Here is a 20638-nt window from a genome sequence, read left to right on the forward strand (position 1 = left end):
TTGACAATGGGCATAGCTTCCTGCTTTGTATTTCTTTTAAAGTATATAATGTTCCTCATAGTCTCTTCTGATTTTATTTTTCCTTAAATTTAATTTTGATAGATATAAGATAAGATTGCTACCTGAGGTAGCTTTTCTTTGGTTCATATTTATTGCTTTATCTCATTGCACATTTTCTTTTTTTAAACTTTTTTCTTTTTTTAAGAATAGAAAACACATTGCTAAATTCTCCCCCCTTTTATCAGCTAGTTTAATAGTTCCTCTCATTTAGTTGTTAGGCTTAATATGTTTACAGTTATTGTAATTTCTGGAAGTTTTATTCATCTGATTTAAAATATAAACATTCTGTTTTGTCTTAGGATTGTTGCTATTAACAAAGATGTATACTCATGTTTATTTATTCCTGTGGTAGCTTAGGCTTTCCACATCTTCCATGTAATAAGGCAGGTATTTTAGAAATTTCCTATGTACATTTAGTCTCTTATACATCTATCCCACTTCCCATATACTTTTTAAAAAAGATTTTATTTATTTATTTATTTGAGAGAGAGAGAGAGATTGTGAGCATGAGCAAGGGGGAGGGGCATGGGGAGAGGAAGAAGCAGATTCTCTGCTGAGCTGGGAACGTGATGCAGAATGCCATCCCAAGATTCTGGGATCATAACCTGAGCCAAAGGCAGACGCTTAACCAACTGAGTCACTCAGGTGCTCTCTTATATACTTTTAAAAAAAGTAATGAGTTATTGAGGTTTGTGCCAGTTACCAATTCAAAACCTTCCAAATCCATCCTTCATTGGCTACTTTCCTTTGTGGAGCTGGTATCTGTGAATTTTTATCCTTTGCCAGGATGTTAAACTTTTCTTTTCTTTCTTTTTTTTTTTTTTAGGATGTTAAACTTTTCTAATAAAGAGTTCTAGAGGAACATTGGCAAAAGAAGAAATTTCTCTTCTTGGTTCTAAGGTACTCCTTCTGCAGGTGTGGTTTCTGCAGTCCCGGCCCAGCTCCTCTGGTGTGGTGGGCACCCATTTTCAGCACTGTGTGTGGCTTCTGCACTGCTACGCTTCTACGGTGCTCCAGAGCCAGCAGCACGTGGCAACTTCCTGTGGGTGACTTTCTCCAACACCAACTGAGGTGTTTCATAGCAAGACTGCCACCAGCCCAGTACCTTCCCTTGTCATCTGGTTTCAAAGCCTTGGTGAACTTCTCTATCATCCAGTGAGCCAGGGTTGCTCCCTCTCCAACAAAGTTCAGTACTTAGCATTGAGCAGTTCCTCTGGATGCACTTCAGTTCTGTCTTTTCCTTGGTGCACTATTTCAGCCCAGGAATAGTGTCTGCTCCAAATAATCTCTCATTATCCTGAACTGTTTTTGTTTAAAACACTTTATACTAAACTCCCTCTCTTCAAATTACAATGCGGTTCTGATCCCCTGACTGTGCCTTGCCTGATACAAAATTATACTATCTCAAGTTTCTTTCTTACCCATTTTATTTAAAGAAATCCATAAATAGCATTAATACTTTAAATCATTATTGCTTTCATATCTTTTATAGCACACCTTGATTTATTTCTCTTTTTTGTCTGCAGACTATCTCTTGAATGCTTTTCATTGGAGGGCTCTTGTCTAGCAAAACTTCTGAGGCTGGGTATACATGAAAATATTTTTATGTTCTCACATTTAAGTCATGATTTTCTTGGACATAAAGTTCTTCATTATTTAATTTATTTCATTATTTTATTATTTATTTTTTGGATCTAAAATTCTTGATGTGAAGTTTTTCCTTAGTGCCTTTTTCTCTGGAATTATTTAGAATTTATCTTATAAAGATAAGTTTTTCTTTATCTTATAAATTTTAAAAGTTTAGTATATGTCCAGTTTTGTGTTTTTTTCATCTCTTTTATGTTGTTATTCATATTTTTTTGATTCTAGGAAACTTATTTCCATTATGTCTTTATATTTTTTCCTTTTCACTTCTACTTTCATTTCACCTCAGAAGTCTAAGATGTAGATGTTCATGCTTTTACTTCAATCTTTCATATTATTTAGCTTTCCATGAGCATTTTCTATGTATTTATTTAAACTTTTCTGCTGCTTTCTTGTAAAGTTCCTCAACTGCATCTTCAAGCTCATTATTTTGTTCTTGTTATACACATCAGAATATTAATCTCATGAATATTGAACATTATGTATTTATATCTAATGTTCTCATTTTTTTGTACTATGATTTCTTGTTTTTAATTTATATTTTGTATACCTTTTATTATCTACTTTAAATATTAGGATTATTTTATGTTATGTTTATTCTGGTAATTCTTCTTTAGATAATATATGTTGGCCAGTTTGCGTGTTTCTTTTATAGGATTTGAACAGCCAACATTTGTTTAGTTATTTTGGTCTGTGTGCCCATTATTAATGGGTTACTTTGTCCAATAATATATGTAGGGGAAGAGCCAAAGATAAGATCCTTGTCTGTGATCATGCTAGTGACTTTAAAGTATAGGGAAGGAGAGTCCAGGGAGGAAATCCTCAGTCACCAAGTGATCACTTTTACTTGCTATGTTTTTATATTTGTAGGAGACAGCAGTGAAAAGAGATCATATCTGGAGTTTGGAGGGCTGAATAGGGGACAGAATGGAAAAGTGAATGCCTGACGTACCTGGTTATTCCACATCTGATTTCATTTTCATACTTGCAGAGCTTTTTGTCTAATAAGATTTTACTCTAGGCTTTTGCTGCTGATTTCTGTGGTGAAGAGATAATGATTGTCCCAAACCAGTTTGAAAGAAAGTCAACAGCAGAATTTAAATAACTTTCTTTTAATGTATCAAGTCAGCTATTTCCCCAATTCCTTTCTATTTGACTACCTCCTCCCCTGCCACTTTCTTATCAGCTCTAGATTGCTTTCATATCCTACAGTTCTTTTATAATATTTTGTTGGTTCCTAAAACTTATGTTTCTCTCTTGCTTATATTGTTTCTCGAGGGTTATCTGGAAGAAGGAAGAAACAGTCTGTACTCGTTTTTTGTGTTGGAGTTAAGTGTTAACTCTATTCTCTGCTTTTTGTATTTTTTTTACTTGTTTTTGATATTTCAGTTAATTTTCTTATTCTCTTCTGCAATATGAGTAATTTCCTCAGATCTTACTACTAATTTATTAATTTACATTTTTTCCTCTGTCAGATCTACTGCTTAAACCATTAGTTGATGTCTCTCTTTTTTTTTTAAACTTTTTTAAAAAAATAGGCTCCACACTCAGCCCAGAGCCCAAAGGGGGGTCTGAACTCACAACCCTGAGATCAGGACCCGAATTGAAATCAAGAGTCTGACTTTTAACCTGCTGAGCCACCCAGGCACCCCTGATTTCTTTTTTATTTCAATGAATTAATTTTTTGTTTCTTGAATTATTTGCAGTTGGTGTTTTTTCAAATTAGCCGTGTTTTCCTTGTCTTATGTGTTCTGTTGCTTGTTTTTACAACTCCAAACTTTGAAAAGTTGTGAAAGGGATAGGTGTGGCTGCAGAAAACTGGATTATATGTTTTCTTCAGAGCTTTATTAGCCTTCTAAAGTAAAGTATGGAGATGCTTCTCAATGATCTCTCTTCCAGTTGTCTTTCTGTATGTACAGCTAAAAGCTTTAATTATGAATAAGGAGAGATTATAGTGGGAACAGAAAAACACAATTTTGCAAAGTAGTAGGCTGTTTCCCAAGGTTAAAATGAGAGTATTTTTATTTTAAAATGCTTGGTTCTTTCATAATATGAAATGGAACAGTGAAAGAGAAAACCGGAATGAATGTAGAACAAGGTCTGCAGGAAATGCTTTTTTTTTCCTCTTTCATTCCCCACCCCTTCAATGTTTATTTATAACATTGAATCTGGGAAGAAGCAATACATTTTTTTCCATAGCTGGCACATTTTGGGGGTAATTTTTCATTTAGATGTAACTCACGTAACACAGAAGTCGTTTTCCAGTGTAAATTAAGTGACTTTAGTATATTCATAGTGTTAGGCAATCATTACCACTGTCTAATTATTAAATATTCCATTACTCCCAAAAGAAATGTATTTGCTCCTAATTTTTTCCTCCTCAGTTTTGGACAATCTTTAATCTATTTTCCGTCTCTATGGATTTGTCTAGTTGGATGTTTTAAACAAATAAATGGAATAATACCTTATGTGGCTACTTGTGTCTGGCTTTTTCACTTAGCATGATATTTTCAAGGTTCATCACACTTGCTGCCTGTATCAGTATTTTACTCTTTAAAAAATATTTTATTTATTTGTTTGAGAGAGAGAGAGAGGGTGCAAGAGAGAGTGAGCATGAGTGGGGTAGGGGGCAGAGGGAGAAGGAGAAGCAGGCTCCCTGCTGAGCAGGAAGCCAATGCAGGGCTTGATCCCAAGACTCCAGGATCATCACCTGAGCTGAAGGCAGACCCTTAGCCAACTAGCCACCCAGGCACCCCAGTACTTTACTTTGTTATATGAATAAAAGATACCCTTTTGTATGGACATATCATATTTTATCTATTATTCAGTTGATAAGACATTGGAGCTATTTCCATTTTTTGGCACTATGAATAATGCTGCCATGAACAGCTGTGGTAAAGTTTTTTGTGTGAATATATGTTCTCAATTCTCTTTGGTGTGGAGTAAAATTGTTGGATCACACTGGAACTCTGTTTAACATTTTGGGGAACTGCCAAACTGTTTTCCAAACAGCTGCAGCTTTTTACAATGCTGCATTCCATAAATGAGGCTTTTCTCCACACTTGTCGTTTTGTTGTTGTTTGTTTATTTTATTGTCCCCATCCTCCTAGGTGTGAAGAGGTGTCTCATTGTGGTTTTGATTTGCATTTCCCTAATAACTGACAATGTTGAAAATATTGTTATGAGCATGTCTTCTTTAGAGATGTTTCTACTGAATTCCTTTACCATATTTTAATTTGATTGTTTGTTTTCTTATAGTTGAGTTGTGAGAGGTTTTTATGTGTTCTGGATCCTAGATCCAGTTTTGGAAATAGTTTTGAAATAGAGAAATAATGAGTCTGTCTTCTTCTTTTTCAATATGGCTTTGGCTAATTTAGGTTCCTTGCATCTCCAAATGAATTTCAGGATCAACCTGTCCATTTTTGAAAGAAAAGCCCTTGTAATTTTGGTTGAGCTTGCACTGAATTTATTGCACTGATCACTTTGAGGGATATTGCCATCTTAAGAATATCAATATATGAGTACACTAAAATTTAAATATTTCATTACTCTATGTCATATATTTTATATTAATCTATGTCTTTCAATCCATGAACATTTATTATTTTGGAGTTCCTTACCCTACATTTTTGCTGATGTTACTCTTGGCTCAATTTTGATGGGTTTATTAATTTTAAAAAACTTATAAAACTTTTACTGCGAAATGTTATGTTAATGCAAAACTAATTGAGTTTCTTTGTTAATGGCATATTGTTGTTATAAATTAAGTTGTGGTTAGTTTCTTGGAATATAGTACATATTATTATAAATACTGTGCTTTTTAAAGAATATAAGAAAAGTTCTTTTTTTTTTAAAAAAAGATTTTATTTATTTATTCATGAGAGACACAGGGAGAGAGAGAGAGAGAGAGAGAGAGAGAGAGAGAGAGAGAGAGGCAGAGGGAGAAGCAGGCTCCATGCAGGGAGCCCGATGTGGGACTCAATCCTGGGTCTCCAGGATCACGCCCTGGGCCAAAGGCAGGCATTAAACCACTGAGCCACCCAGGGATCCCCAGAAAAGTTCTTTTTATTTCTTTTTATGCTATATCTAACTCAAGTTAGTAGGTTTTGCTCTCAACAGTGGTTGAGATTATTATTTTTTCTTTTTTAATGTGTCCAGATAGCAACTATTTAGTGTTGCACCAGAATATTTTTCTTTGCTTTTCATTAACTTTACAATCATGTTATCTTTCTTCTCTTATGTTAACTTTAAAATATTTTCACTTTGATTAAGCAATAGGTAACAAAATATCATTTTCCCTATTTAAGCTAGTCACCAGGTACAATTTGGCTACTTTCTTTGGATGGAATCCTAAATTTAAAAAAAAATTATAAAGTCAGGATATTTTTCATTATATTTATTAATTATCAGTGTTGTAAAATCTACTAAAATTTGAAGAATGATCCAATTGGAAGATATAGTCAGCTTTCCCTAGGTTAAACTTGCACAGGCAAAATGTCAATATAAATATTTCAGAAATCGTACCTTTTATATGAAGACACTGGGGATTTGTCAATGTCTTCACTGTTCATAGTATATTCTCACTTTTTTTCTTAAGATTTATTTGTTTATTTGAGGGAGAGAAGGAAGGAGAGCACAAGAGGGAGGGGCAGAAGGAGAGGGAGAGAGAATCTCAAGCAGATTCCAGGCTGAGTGCAGAGCACAATGTAGGACTCAATCTCATGATCCTGTGATCATTTCTTGAGTCAAAACCAGGAGTTGGTTGCTTTAGCTGACTGGGCCACCCAGGCACCCCTATAGTCACTTCTAAGAAAACATTGATCAAACCCTTGTGAAATAGCTCTGTATAGTATGTCTATAGAGAAATTTACCTTCTTTTATTGTGATGTTATTGGTTACTGTTATAAATTTTAACCAATTTTGCTATAAAGCAGGTTTCTACTTTTTTTTTTTTAATTTTAGAGTCGGGGGAGGACCAGTGGGAGAGGGAGAGAGAATTTCAAGCAAGCTCCTTGCTCAACTTGAGCCCAGTGTGGGGCTGGGTCTCACAACTATGAGATCCTGACCTGAGCCAAAATCAAGAGTTGGACACCTAACCAACTGAGCCACCCTGGTGCCCCAGGTGTCTATTTCTTGATTCTTGCTGAATGCTTCTGGAAAGTCCTGTATTAGATACTATGAACATTGATACTTCTTGGATCAGTTTTCTGAGCTGTTCTTCCTTAGACAACTTTCAGATTGTGCTAATGGATTAGCCAAGATATCCCGGACTCTTTTTTAGTTTAGAAGCAAATATATTCCATGAAAGAAGAATGCTTGACATAAGATCAAGCAGAATAAAAATTACTAGAATTGAATAAACCAAGGAGGAAATTAAAATATCGTTATCTATTTGGAATATGGTAAGTGTTATTTTAAATATTGTGTTTTTAACAAATACAGGAAAAGTATTTTTTTCTCATTCTCTTTATATTGTATCTAATTTAGTAGATTTTGTTTCTTTGGATGCAAATAAAACATTTATTTTTTATTTTTTTAATAAATTAATTTTTTATTGGTGTTCAATTTACCAACATACAGAATAACACCCAGTGCTCATCCCATCAAGTGTCCCCCTCAGTGCCCGTCACCCATTCACCCCCACCCCCTGCCCTCCTCCCCTTCCACCACCCCTAGTTCGTTTCTCAGAGTTAGGAGTCTTTATGTTTTATCTCCCTTTCTGATATTTCCCACCCATTTCTTCTCCCTTCCCTTATATTCCCTTTCTCTATTATTTATATTCCCCAAATGAATGAGAACATACACTGTTTGTCCTTCTCTGATTGACTTACTTCACTCAGCATAATACCCTCCAGTTCCATCCACGTTGAAGCAAATGGTGGGTATTTGTCGTTTAAAAATGATATTTGACTCCCACTGATTCCTTAGAGTTCAAACACATACTTTCATCAAATCTATATACTTTTCAAGGCAAATATTGCATAGACTAATAAGAATCTGCTATTTTCTTTTAAAATGGATGTAATTGGACAAGTTGTGTAATCAAGGCCTACTTGGAGAAATGATATTTGAAGTTAATTCTCATTCAATCAGACATGATAAATTCACTATTGAGAAGTATTGGTGGAGTCAATGCGTACAAAGTTCTTTTATGAAATTGACCTGGTACCTGACTTACAAGGCTTCAGTCTCACAAGTATAAGTAAGATCGTTTCCTTGCAAGCCAAGGACCCTGGAATTGGGGGACTTTTACATGAGAGACATTCATTTAACTTTGTGAGTACTATAGGTGAAATAGTAGGTCCTAGAGGGTCTTAAAGGTCTAAACCAAGATTCCTCATGAAAGTTGCTGGACAGAAGGTAATTATGTGGCTTTGGTAGTTGCTTAATACTGAAGGCTCAAGATTTGCAGACAAAATCCAGGAGGCCTACATGGCCGATTAACCCTCCTAGCACTTATGAAAACAATTAGTACAGACCTAATGAGACTGCCACTTCTCTTTTTTTTAAGTCAAGAATGATCTTTGGAGAGGGGAAACCATCAGAAACTCAGCAATAAGGCAAAAATAGGAGGTTGCACATTCTTTCAGTACAACTTGGGGGCAAGGGTCACTTAAAGATTATCAGGGAAAATATACTTAATTCATTTCATTATTTACTACAATGAAAGGCTCCAGACTCCGTGAAGCTACTTATTGATTTTTGTCAGGTACACATGCAAATAATTTCTGTCTCGTGGAACAAATAACCCCAAAGGTTTTATGGCATATTTTATATTGTTTAATTTTATACCTAACCTATCCTTCTTATCTTAATAGTTTTTGTTATGTTGTCTGTAAATATCTGAACATTTTGGATGTTTTTTGAAATAGTTATAACATCTTAGTGGTTAGTTAATTAATGGGTTAAATAAAATCTTTGACATGTGTTCACTTTATGTTTGCTTGAGAATATAAAGTAAATATGTATATATATGAATATATATTTTATTTTTGAAAATTATACTGTGATGAAGAATTTGTTAAAATAAGATACCATAGTTAATAATATTCATCTATGAGTCCTACTATAAATTTTAAAAGATTTTACACAAATTGGCAAAGGCATTCTCTTTTATTTTTAATCTTTTCTTTTTTATGCCTGATATCAAGAAGCAATTTGGGATCTCTGGGTGGCTCAGCAGTTTGATGCCTGCCTTCAGCCTAGGGCGTGATCCTGGAGACCTGGGATCGAGTCCCATGTCGGGCTCTCTGCATGGGGCCTGCTTCTCCCTCTGCCTGTGTGTCTGCTTCTCTCTCTTTCTCTCTGTGTTTCTCATGAATAAATAAATAAAATATTTTTTTAAAAAAAGAAGCAATTTAATTTTATATTCAGCTGCTTTGTATTTCTGGGATAGAATTTCTGAGCCAAGTGATATCCAAGTGTAGTGAGGATGAAAATCTTTTGTGTGGCTTATATATTAACAGAGTTTGGGTAATCAAAGATCATTTACTGGACATGACAAGTTTCATTTTCAGATTAAACACACATTAGATCTTGGCATGGATTTTCTGAGGCCAAGCTTTGTTCAACAATAACTTGAATCCTTGCAGACCTTTTGCATTTAGTGGCTTGAATATTCTTTATTTTAATATTATCTCATTAATTCTGATTCCTAAATGTTATAAGAAAAGGGCCTGAGAATATTAAGTGAAAAGCATAAAGACATTTTGCATACTGTTGTTATTTAAGTAACAATGACTACTTTTATATTTTTAAAATCACTAAGAAGAAGGTCTACAAGAATACTTCTACTTTGTATTAAGTACTAAACAAATAGTCCTTGAAGGAGGTACTAGCACAGATAAATATCTATAGATCAGCATTTTCCCCCAAATTTACCTTGAAGTTCAGCAATATTAATGACTCATTAATTTATTTATTTGTATTATGAATCGTTTTATTTTCCTTATGACCAAAGGAGAAATATATGAGAAAATTCTCCTGGAGAATTTTAACAGCAAGAAGAGATTCTTCTTTTTTGAGATAAGCTATAAACATGGCAGAAGACTAGATGTGAAAACTAGACCCCATATCTCATCTTAATTTTTGTTTAAGTTATGGAACAAGATATTTAATTATTAAACTGTGTGGGAATATATAAAACAAAAAGAAAATTTCTTGGCTTCTCCTTCCACCATTCAATCATTTAGAATATGCTCATTTATTTGTTCTTATTTTATTTTTTTTAAAAGATTTTTTATCATTTATTTATGTGTGTGTGTGTGTGTGTGTGTATGTGAGAGAGAGAGAGAGAGAGAGGGAAGAAGGGAGAGCACAAGTGAGGGGAGGGGCAGAGGAAAAGAGAGAGCCTCAAGCAGACCCGACCGTGGGCATAGAGCCTGACACAGGGCTCCACCCCAGGATCGGGAGATCATGACCTGAGCCAAAGTTAGACGCTTAACTGACAGCCACCCAGGTGCACCTATTTGTTCTAATTTAAAAGACAAATAAGAATGAATTAGGTAAACTGGGCCAGGAGTGAAAAGATTATTATTATTATTTAAAAATTTTATTTATGTATTCATGAGAGGCACACAGAGAGAGGCAGAGACATAGGCAGAGAGCGAAGCAAAGACCCTACTTCCAGATAAGGTCACATTCACAGATACCAGGATTTGGGACTTCAACATATCTTTTTCTGTGACACAGTTGAACTCACAACAGATATAATGTGTATTTACCCTTTTGATGATTGCTGACAGCTAGTTTTGCAAGACAGAGGCAACAATTTTCCTCTTAGAGCTTGGTGAATATATAAAATTACTTTTAAACAAGTTTTGCTTAAAGTGCCAATGAATAACCAAAATTCTGTTTCCTCCTCATTTATTTGACTTTGGAAAAGTATGAAAATCTTTCCCATAAAATATTTGTGAAGCATTAAACGATTTGACTGAAATGGTGTTTCTAGCTCATTTTCTTTTCTTTTTCTATGTTCTTTTATTTTTATTCTTTTTTAGTTTCAGAGGTGGAATTTAGTGATTCATCAGTTGCATACAAACACCAGGTGCTCATTACTTCAAGTGCCCTCCTTCATGCCCATCACCCACTTAACGCATCCCCCTATCTCTTCCTCTCCAGCAACCCTTGTAGTTCATTTGCTTTATTTGTGTATTCCAACACTTTGTGTTCATCCATTTCTCCTCTACCTAGCTACCTGTGGGAATATACTCACTCGGCCACTGACCCATTCAGTCACTCCTTTGTTTCACTGAGTGCCTACAATAGTCACGGTGCTGTGCTGAGTGAACAGGCTGCAAATGTGATTAAGATACAGGTTTGGTTTTCAAAGATGTCTGAGTTATAGATGAGAGGAAAATAATTTTTTTAATTATTCTTTCTTAAAATAGATTTTAGTCATTTATTTGAGAAAAGAGAGAAGAGCATGAGTTGGGGGGAGAGAGAGAAGGCCAAACAGACTACCCGCTGAGTGGGGACCCCTACATGGGGCTTGATCCCAAGACCCTGAGACTATGGCCTGAGCTGAAGGCAGACAGTTAACTGACTGAGACACCTGGGTTCCCCAGAAAACAATTTTTTAAAGTGTGGAATTGTATAATGTGGAAGAGAGATAATGTGCTAAACCATTTAATTATGTATAAAGAAGAAAGCCCAGCTCTAAACAAATGGTCTGTGTATTTTGATTTCAGCAAAAATTTCCTTCTTCCCTTTGCCTAGAAGGTGAACTTTTATTTTTTATTTATTTTTATTTTTAAGCAACCGTTATTTCCCCTGAGGTGGGTGCACCATTCCTGGAAGTACTGCAATACCAGGTCAATGCTTGGAGTGGATGGAGCAAACTCCTATTCCATCTCTTAATTCCAAAAATCCATTTAATATGTTGTCCTCGGATAGAGGATGTATCAGATATTAAACTGATAAGAACAGATACTACACTTGATCTTAGCCAAAAGGCTGAGAAGCAATTGAAGATGAACTCTTATTATGCAAATCTGATGAAGTCCCAATAGTTCATTTCTGCTTTTGTTTCTCTTGTCTTCATGGATGTATCTTACAAGAAGTTACTGTGGCCAAGTTCAAAAAGGGTGTTGCCTGTGTTCTCCTCTAGCATTTTAATGAAATCTTGTCTCACATTTAGATCTTTCATCCATTTTGAGTTTATTTTTGTGTATGGTGTAAGAGAATGGTCCAGTTTCATTCTTCTGCATGTGGATGCCCAATTTTCCCAGCACCATTTATTGAAGAGACTGTCTTTCTTCCAATGGATAGTCTTTCCTCCTTTATCGAATATTAGTTGACCATAAAGTTGAGGGTCCACTTCTGGATTCTCTGTTCTGTTCTGTTGATCTATGTGTCTGTTTTTGTGCCAGTACCACACTGTCTTGATGACCACAGCTTTGTAGTACAACCTGAAATCTGGCATTGTGATGCCCCCAGATATGGTTTTCTTTTTTAAAATTCCCCCTGGCTATTTGGGGTCTTTTCTGATTCCACACAAATCTTAAAATAATTTGTTCCAACTCTCTGAAGAAAGTCCATGGTATTTTGATAGGGATTGCATTGAATGTGTAAATTGCCTTTGGTAACATTGACATTTTCACAATATTAATTCTGCCAATCCATGAGCATGGAATATTTTTCCATCTCTTTGTGTCTTCCTCAATTTCTTTCAGAAGTGTTCTATAGTTTTTAGGGTATAGATCCTTTACCTCTTTGGTTAGATTTATTCCTAGTTATCTTATGCTTTGGGGTGCAATTGTAAATGGGATTGACTCTTTCATTTCTCTTTCTTCAGTCTCATTGTTAGTGTATAGGAATGCCATTGATTTCTGGGCATTGATTTTGTATCCTGCCACACTGCCGAATTGCTGTATGAGTTCTAGCAATCTTGGGTTGGAGTCTTTTGGGTTTTCTATGTAGAGTATCGTGTCATCGGTGAAGAGGGAGAGTTTGACTTCTTCTTTGCCAATTTGGATGCCTTTAATGTCTTTTTGTTGTCTGATTGCTGAGGCTAGGACTTCCAGTACTATGTTGAATAGTAGTGGTGAGAGTGGACATCCCTGTCTTGTTCCTGATCTTAGGGGAAAGGCTCCCAATGTTTCCCCATTGAGAGTGATATTTGCTGTGGGCTTTTCGTAGATGGCTTTTAAGATGAAATATTCTCTTGCTTCAAATCTTTCAATGGTTTCTTTTTTTTGAAAGATTTTATTTATTTATTCATGAGAGACAGACATACACACACCGAGAGAGCGAGAGAGAGAGAGAGAGAGAGAGAGAGAGAGAAAGAGAGAGAGAGAGAGAGAAGCAGGCCCCCTGTGGGGAACTTGATGCAAGACTTGATCCAGGACCCCTGGATCATACCCTGAGCCAAAGCAGATGCTCCACCACTGAGCCACCCTCATTGGCATCCCTCTTTCAATGGTTTCTATCAACAAATGAAAAATATTGCTCTAGTATTTCATTATCTTGTAATCTTATTCTTGCACATATTTTTTAATTTGTCTCCGTGTATACATTGTTTTATGCTTTCAATTTAGCATACTATGTATATTCATGAAGTTAACCTTCAACTTTGTAGTTCAGTCCAAATTCAGAAAGTATATCAAATTTAGAATTCACTTCATATGACTTGAATAAATGAAAATAAAACTATATCTGAATAGGGAAGGCTAAATATTGTAAACTACTGATATTCATAATCATTATAACTTGATTTATATTCAATGCAACACTAAACAGTACCCAATATGATTATGGGGATAATTAACTTGACGAAAGATTTCAAAGAAAATAATAAACAGCATTGCAGGAAAAAAAGATAAAAACAGAGAGATGGGAGGAACCAGCCATAGTAGTTTCTTTTTTTAATTTTTCTAAGAAGATTTATTCACTTATTTGAGAGAGAGACAGTGAGCATGAGGGGGTGGAGGGCAGAGGGAGAAGGATAAGTAGACTCCTTGCTGAGCAGGAAGCCTGATGGGGGGCTCAATCCCAAGACCCTGGGATTATGACCTGAGTCAAAGGCAGACACTTAACTGACTGAGACCCCCAGGGGCCCTGCCTTTAGTAGTTACTAAAACATTTTATTAAACTAAAGAATAGCAAATATTTTACTTGTATAGAAACATATGCAGGACTCCATCACCCCAAAGATCTAAAGTTATCCCTTTATAGTCATGTCAATCCCCTCTTGCCTTACCATCCCTAATCCCTGAAAATCACCATTTTTTCCCATTTCTATAATTTTTTTCATTTCAAGGCTGTTAAATAAAAAGAATAATACAGTATGATCTTGGAAATTGGTTTTATTTTCACCAGGCATAATATTTTTGAGATCCATTCAAATAGTTGTGTAGATCAACAGCTTGTTTCTTTTTATTGTTGGGTCATATTCCATGGCATGAATTGAATGTACCACTAGTATCACCACTCCCATATTAGGGGACATTTTGATTGTTTCCAGTATTTGGAAACATTGTTATCTTTTGCCTATCTTCCTGTGGGTTACTTGAACACATTTTGGAATTCCATTTTGATTAATCTGTAGTGTTTTGAGCCAGTTTTTCATATAGCTTTTATAGTGTTTTTAAAAATACTGAGGGAAATAGATACATGTTTCAGAAGGGAAATATCACGTTGATAAAAAAACAAAGGAAATGGTAGAGGTGTATATGTCATGAATTTATTCAACATATAAATTTTTTATTTATCCAATTCCTGTCCCTTGTTTCTCTCACAATCTTCTCTCCTGATGAGTCCTTTGCAACTGGAGAAGGTCATTTGATAAGGTCCACAAATTTCCATTTTTAAACAGTTCTGTGTTCAGATTCTAAACAGTAGAATAAAAGGTGGGAAAATTAGGAAAATTCTATCATCTACTAAAGGAATGATTTTTTCATATTTCAATTGTGAATATTTGAACTTAATAGAATTTATTTTAAATGTTAAGTATGTTCTTGTTTTTTTGTTTCCTATTTTAGAATGGAGAAGTGAATGTCTCATAGCAAGTGCTATACTGTCAAAGATGAACATTGTCAACCAGCCTACAGGAAAATCTTATAGATCACATCTCTCTTGCTGTGCTATATGGAAAATTACAGGGAAAGCTTTCCTGACCCTAACTGTATAAGTTTAGAAACATCCTAAAAAGGTCATAGGTGATAAATATATCACCACTAGGGATAGACTATAAACTAAATATTAGATGATTAGGTTTTATACGTGGCAAATTTCTGGGTTCATCTGCAAACGAGTCACCCCAGGCCCAGTAATTATACTTCACATGCATTTTTTTTCTTCACATGCATTCTTTTCCTACTGAGAAAGTCTATAATACATTTTAAATAGTTTAAATTCCTAAATGATACACCATGGGCTTTTATAATATGATAAGGATATGGTCAAGAAGCAAACTTATACAGACAACTGATGTTTTATTTATTTTCTTTATGTTGGCATTAGGCTTTATGGTTTATACTTTACCAGCACTGCAGGGATCCCTGTACTCTTCAATAGTGAATTCCTCTGAAACACAAAATGATAAGACAGCAAGGGTGAAGACATTCAGTAGTAGGCATATGAGCAAGTAATTACAAATATACTGTATAAGCTAGGAAAGAAAGTATAAAGACAATTATGGAGCCATTGAAAGCAAATGACTTCTGTACTAAACCATGCAGGACTGGTGGAGGGGACATGAGGAGAATATTGGGATTGGGGAATTCAAGAATTCAGGGGCAAGTTTCACTTTTATAGTGAAAGACTATCTATCTATAGGATAATGTATGGCCCGCTCCACAGCTGTGTTCTCCTTATTGGAGAGTTAAACAACTTCCTCTCTGAACTCTTTCACAGTCCAGGAAGGAGTCAAGTTTTAATAGGATCAGCTGCTAAGACACTGGTTTCTAGTTCAAAGTCGTGAGCAAAAGGAAGAATTTACTGATATATTACAAATTTTCCCAACTTTTGTGAGACTACTCAAGGCACAAGTCAAAATGGATCAAATTTGGAGCTCCCGGGTGGCTCAGTTGGCTAAATGTCTACCTTTGGCTTAGGGCATGATCTCAGGGTCCTGGAATCAAGCCCCATGGTGGGCTGGCTGCTCAGCAGGGAGTCTGCTTCTCCCTCTCCCTCTACCCCTCCCCTCTGGTCATGTTCTCGCCAGTGCACACTGTCTTTCAAATAAATAAATAAATAAATAAATAAATAAATAAATAAATAAATATCTTTTAAAAACTGATCAGATTTTAAGTCTCATATCACAAATCAATATTCAGATGCTTTTTAGTTAGTACTACTCTACTTATATTTCTGGAATAATTCAAACCAGAACAAACAACTTTATAGGAGAATTTAGAAAGAACTGATACTAACATTGCTTTATGATTGATCTAGAAGAATGCTTCTAAGACTAGTTTAGGAGGCACATGATTATCCAGTGTCTGTAAACTCACTTTCTTTTCCAGTGAAAGATTGTGGAATTTCGATTTAGTTAAGGTGAACTTTTACCAGGTTAGTCAGTTTTTTTCTTTCAAAGCACATCCTGACCCCAACACTGTCGTGCTGTACTCCCTTGGAATCTCACTCACCTGTCTCATAATAGTCATAGGCTTTTACAGTAGCTGGTTTTAAATTGTCAACTTGGATGTCTTGTTCCACTGAGAAGGAGAAACTCAGAGTTTGATTGGTTAGCTGGAGAGACAGGAAAATGGGATTGGAATCAAAGATTAACATCGTGAATAGTTACCATCCTGTCTTCCTACGGTTTTATCAAATCTTATGGTTATGCTATCCATCTGCCCCAAAACCTATGGAAAGGATGGGACATTTTGAGACTGAGGTCATACACTCAGTGGCAGATACAAGGAGGACAAAAGAGATGATTTTATGAACAGTAAATTGAGACTTGCTGACTGGTCCAGTCTTCATTTCCCTCTATGGCTATTTTCTCTTCCCTCACCTACGTGTGTGTAAAACATTATCTGGAATCTGGAATGGTGTATTGGAACCTCCAGCAGTTTTCTCAGGTCCAGCAGAGTCACATAATCTTACCTCTTCAAAGTAAATCAGAACATGGTTGGTGCTCACTTCAGTCCTTTGAATCTGAGGCTTTTCTTGGAGCTGTTGGCCAAGAGGATAAGCCAGACATATGGATGAGGAAATTACCGGCTGAGAGCCCTTTTTATGTACTTATGATCTAACTGGCTGCTCAGAAACATCCAAACTGCTAATTGTGATTTCTTCAAGGTTAATAGCAATATTTATTAAACCCTTTTTCTATTGTCTATCATCTCTATCATCTATTTATACTTAAGTATCTCTATGTATCATCTATGTGTACCTGTATCTGTCTGTCCAGCTGCTTATCATCTGTCAACTTACCATCTACCTATCCAATCTATCTCTAACATATACATTTTCATGCATATAAGAGAGAGCATTAGCCTTATATATATATAAAGGCTATATATATATAAAGAAACAAGGGAGAATATCACATATATCATATATGTGTGTATATATGAGTATATGAGATATATTTTTATATCATACATATGTGTATATTATATATTTTCCCTTCTTAAAATATATGATAGGAAGATAATTCAGTACCTCTCCACATATCTAGATGTCTCAGGGCTTGCTGGAGCATTTTTAACCATGTCTATCTATGACTTATGTCTTACACTGGAGACTGCATAACAGGGCTATTCACTATTAAAATAAGGAAGACACTCTAGAGAAGTGAGTTTGAGGGAGTAAACCTCTTGAAAACCCAATCAGTGAAATAAAATTGACAAGCATAAATGTCAGCATTTATCATGGCTTTGCTATCCATAAGATATTTAAGGTTTACCTTTCTCACTGATGATTTCACAGGTATGAAGCCTGATACCATCTTCACGTCAACAATGACCATGTTGGAGCTTGATCGTTCCCCAGTATAACTATGAAGTCAAGGCATAGGGACAAGGAATTCAAACAAAATTCTTTGGAGTTCAACCAAGACAGAAATCCATCCCTCTTCTCTTTTATTTCTGGTGTTCCTGATCCTTAACTACCACTCAGCTTCCCCATCCATTCTATCTGTTCCGCTATGCTTGTTACAAAAAACCATTATTTTGAACTCACACTGCCAGTATGGCAACATCACACACTCAATGTTAAGGTTTTTTTCAGTAAGAGTGAAGATAATTTTCTTGTTAGTAAATTTTGCAAGAATTCCATATTCATATTGTGTGCCTTTGGACAATGCAGTTTCCCAGCAAAGGAAATAAATTTCTCCATATTCTACAAAAGATATTATTACAAAAGGATTTACCTAATGTTGATGTGAATCTGAAATTTCCTGTGAGCGTCTACTCCATCACAATTCTTGGGGAAAGTATCAACCTTCAGATTGAAGGGAACTTTGCCTTCTTTCTTGGGCAGGATGTTGTATCTCAGGGATGTCTAAAACAAATTGAAAAAAATTTTTTTATCTTTGCATGCTAATAGTCTGTCTCTTCTAGATGATTCATATCTCTCCTTAGTTCATATTTCTTCTGCAACTTGGAGATTCATATGTAGTTCCTGAGACCTATTCTCTCATTTGCAGCATTCCCTAAATCCCAGAAGTCTCACCTGGAGGTACACACATCCTGACCCCGACACTGTTGTGCTGTACTCCCCTGGAATCTCTGGCAACCTAACTTCCTGTAGCAACAGGCGATTGGCATCGTGTACTTCGAATTTTTCGGAGAATGTCTCTGAAGACTTGACAGTGACTACAGTTGTTTTCTCCCTTTTACTGAAAGTTGCTGCTCCATATTTGGACAGGGCTTGGAGAGCTACCACTGTATCCTGAAAAAAGATGGGGCAGAAATCACAGGAGAGAAAGTAACAAAATCATATTGGATGTGTATCAGATCAACTGTATTTTCTCTCAGAGTTATTTCATGACAAACACAGCCCTCCCTGCTCTTAACCATAAACTACTCTATGTACTTGAGGGGAACATGAAAAAGTCTCCCTATTCAAATAGTTTATACATAATGGAGATTAGACCCAAACAGCTGACATAAACCAGAGGCTGTTTCAATAATTTATAAATTTAGGTAACAATACACAATATTTGTTGTAAATATTCAGAGAAAGGAGAAGAAAGCAGAACTAGATTAGTAAGAGAAAATTTACTAATGAGAAGGTAAATAAGACTTACTGAAGAAGCTACCATGAAGAAGAAATAAAATTATGTATGTTTCATGAGAAAGGTTTATATGGATAGAAAGAGAGGCATCAGGAACTACCAGGGTGGGAAATATTATGTGGAGACAGAGAAAGGAGAGAGCCAATTCCAGAAAAAGGGGTGGGATTAGCCTCATTAGATAGGAGTATCCGTGTTTACTGGGGGAGAGGAAATATTTTGAATAACATGTTAGATAATTTTAGTCTTTGTATGAAGAAAAGATTTACTTTATCAGGAAATTAAGTTTATGAAATATTGCTTTAGGAAGATTGATCTATTTTATATTTGAGAGTTGATTAAAAAGAAAAGATATTAGCGATGGTACAGAGAACAGAGCAACAATGAATATATAAAATAATGAGGCTGGAATCTTTCTGGTGGTGGAGGAATGGAGAAAGTATGAATTAGAAAATATTATCCAAGTATTCAATTCCTAGAATATAGTTGTGTTTATGTATTAATATATATTTTTTTCTTCCTAGCGTCTCTTCACAGACCTGAGTGGAAGAGAAGCCCCCATTGGCGTTTTGTTGCTTGGTGATCCATTTCACAATACGTGAAGCCACAGACAGGTCTTCTGAAGATGGGGCAGGCCAAGCAGTAAGATAGGCAAGGAGCAGGTAAGAGGTCATCTCCACTTCAACTGAAGGAGCCCGGGGTTGATAGAATGTCGTAACTTCTTCAACTTTCCCAGGACGCTGCCAGTGGATTGAGTCCTCTTTGAAATGGAAAAGAATATGCTCTTAAATTTAAAGAATGGTTTAAAAATCTAATTCATGAACAATCATTACAATCAGAGCTCACCTGGTAAACTGATGTAAAAATATCACATAAATCTTTGCTAAAAAAGGAAATTAAATTTCTAGCAAATCACATTTTGTCTTTGTGTCTATTACATTCTTGCGTGATATTAGAAGTTGGGCTGTATAGTTTATAATGTGTGAACTGAAAAAATGATTCATGTTAGTAACAGAATCAAAGTGTTGGATCAATGGTAATTGTTTTTTTGTTAAAATTTTTTAAAAAAGATTTTATTTATTCATGAGAGACAGAGAGAGAGAGAGAGAGGCAGAGACATAGGCAGAGGGAGAAGTAGGCTCCCAGTAGGGAGCCTGATGCAGGACTTAATCCCAGAACCCTGGAATCATGATTTGAATCAAAGGCAGATGCACTGAGCCACCCAGGTGCCTCAGTGATAATTGTTCTTATCCTTATAATAATATAATATGATATGATATATGATATGATATAATCATGATGGATCTTCCTTCTTCTTTCAATCACTGGTGATTTGGGAGGTAAATTTTGCAATAGCAGCCCTTACCTTCTTTCACAGCATCTTTGTCTAGTGATTTAAGAAGCTCATTTCGCTTGACCTGGTTTCCTGCTAGGGCAAAGGCATAAGCCAATAATGCCTTCGTATATACAAGACTTCCTTGGGCCTCTGAGATGGATCCCCAGGCACTTTCCAGGCAGAATAGAGCATTGCGGACAAGAGGGTGCTATAAGGAAGATAAAAAGAGATCTTTAGGTAGCAGAACCAGGCTAATGAATTGTTGGTAGGCTAATACCAGATTAAAAGGCACAATGTATCATGTAACATCATGGTTCTGACCAGAGAATAATTTCCTCTGCAGTTTCCAGAAGGATCTAGTCTTTTATGTTCCAGTGAAATATATACCAAAATTAAATAACATAAAAACCGCA

At 35.6% G+C, this 20638-nt stretch overlaps 1 protein-coding gene and 1 non-coding gene across 2 annotated transcripts in view; both read right to left on the reverse strand.

Moving 5' to 3' along the window:
• Positions 1 to 11479: 11479 nt before the first annotated feature.
• LOC129517183 (U2 spliceosomal RNA) lies at positions 11480 to 11670 on the reverse strand. The gene has a single exon (XR_008665963.1). It is a non-coding gene; the product is annotated as a U2 spliceosomal RNA (small nuclear RNA).
• A 2700-nt stretch (positions 11671 to 14370) lies between these two features.
• Positions 14371 to 20638, reverse strand: part of LOC129517182 (pregnancy zone protein-like) — a 48057-nt gene continuing 41789 nt past the window's right edge. Inside the window, exons 28-36 of the mRNA XM_055336839.1 lie at positions 20256 to 20433; positions 19429 to 19649; positions 18328 to 18546; positions 18026 to 18156; positions 17561 to 17651; positions 16756 to 16824; positions 16293 to 16395; positions 15187 to 15228; positions 14371 to 14533 (exon numbers count right to left, since the gene is read on the reverse strand). Of these exons, the coding sequence (XP_055192814.1) occupies positions 14511 to 14533; positions 15187 to 15228; positions 16293 to 16395; positions 16756 to 16824; positions 17561 to 17651; positions 18026 to 18156; positions 18328 to 18546; positions 19429 to 19649; positions 20256 to 20433 (1077 nt within the window). The 3' untranslated portion in view covers positions 14371 to 14510. The remainder of the gene's footprint in view (positions 14534 to 15186; positions 15229 to 16292; positions 16396 to 16755; positions 16825 to 17560; positions 17652 to 18025; positions 18157 to 18327; positions 18547 to 19428; positions 19650 to 20255; positions 20434 to 20638) is intronic.

The sequence above is a fragment of the Nyctereutes procyonoides genome, unplaced genomic scaffold (genome assembly GCF_905146905.1).
Source record: "Nyctereutes procyonoides isolate TBG_1078 unplaced genomic scaffold, NYPRO_anot_genome, whole genome shotgun sequence".
Classification (NCBI taxonomy): domain Eukaryota; kingdom Metazoa; phylum Chordata; class Mammalia; order Carnivora; family Canidae; genus Nyctereutes; species Nyctereutes procyonoides.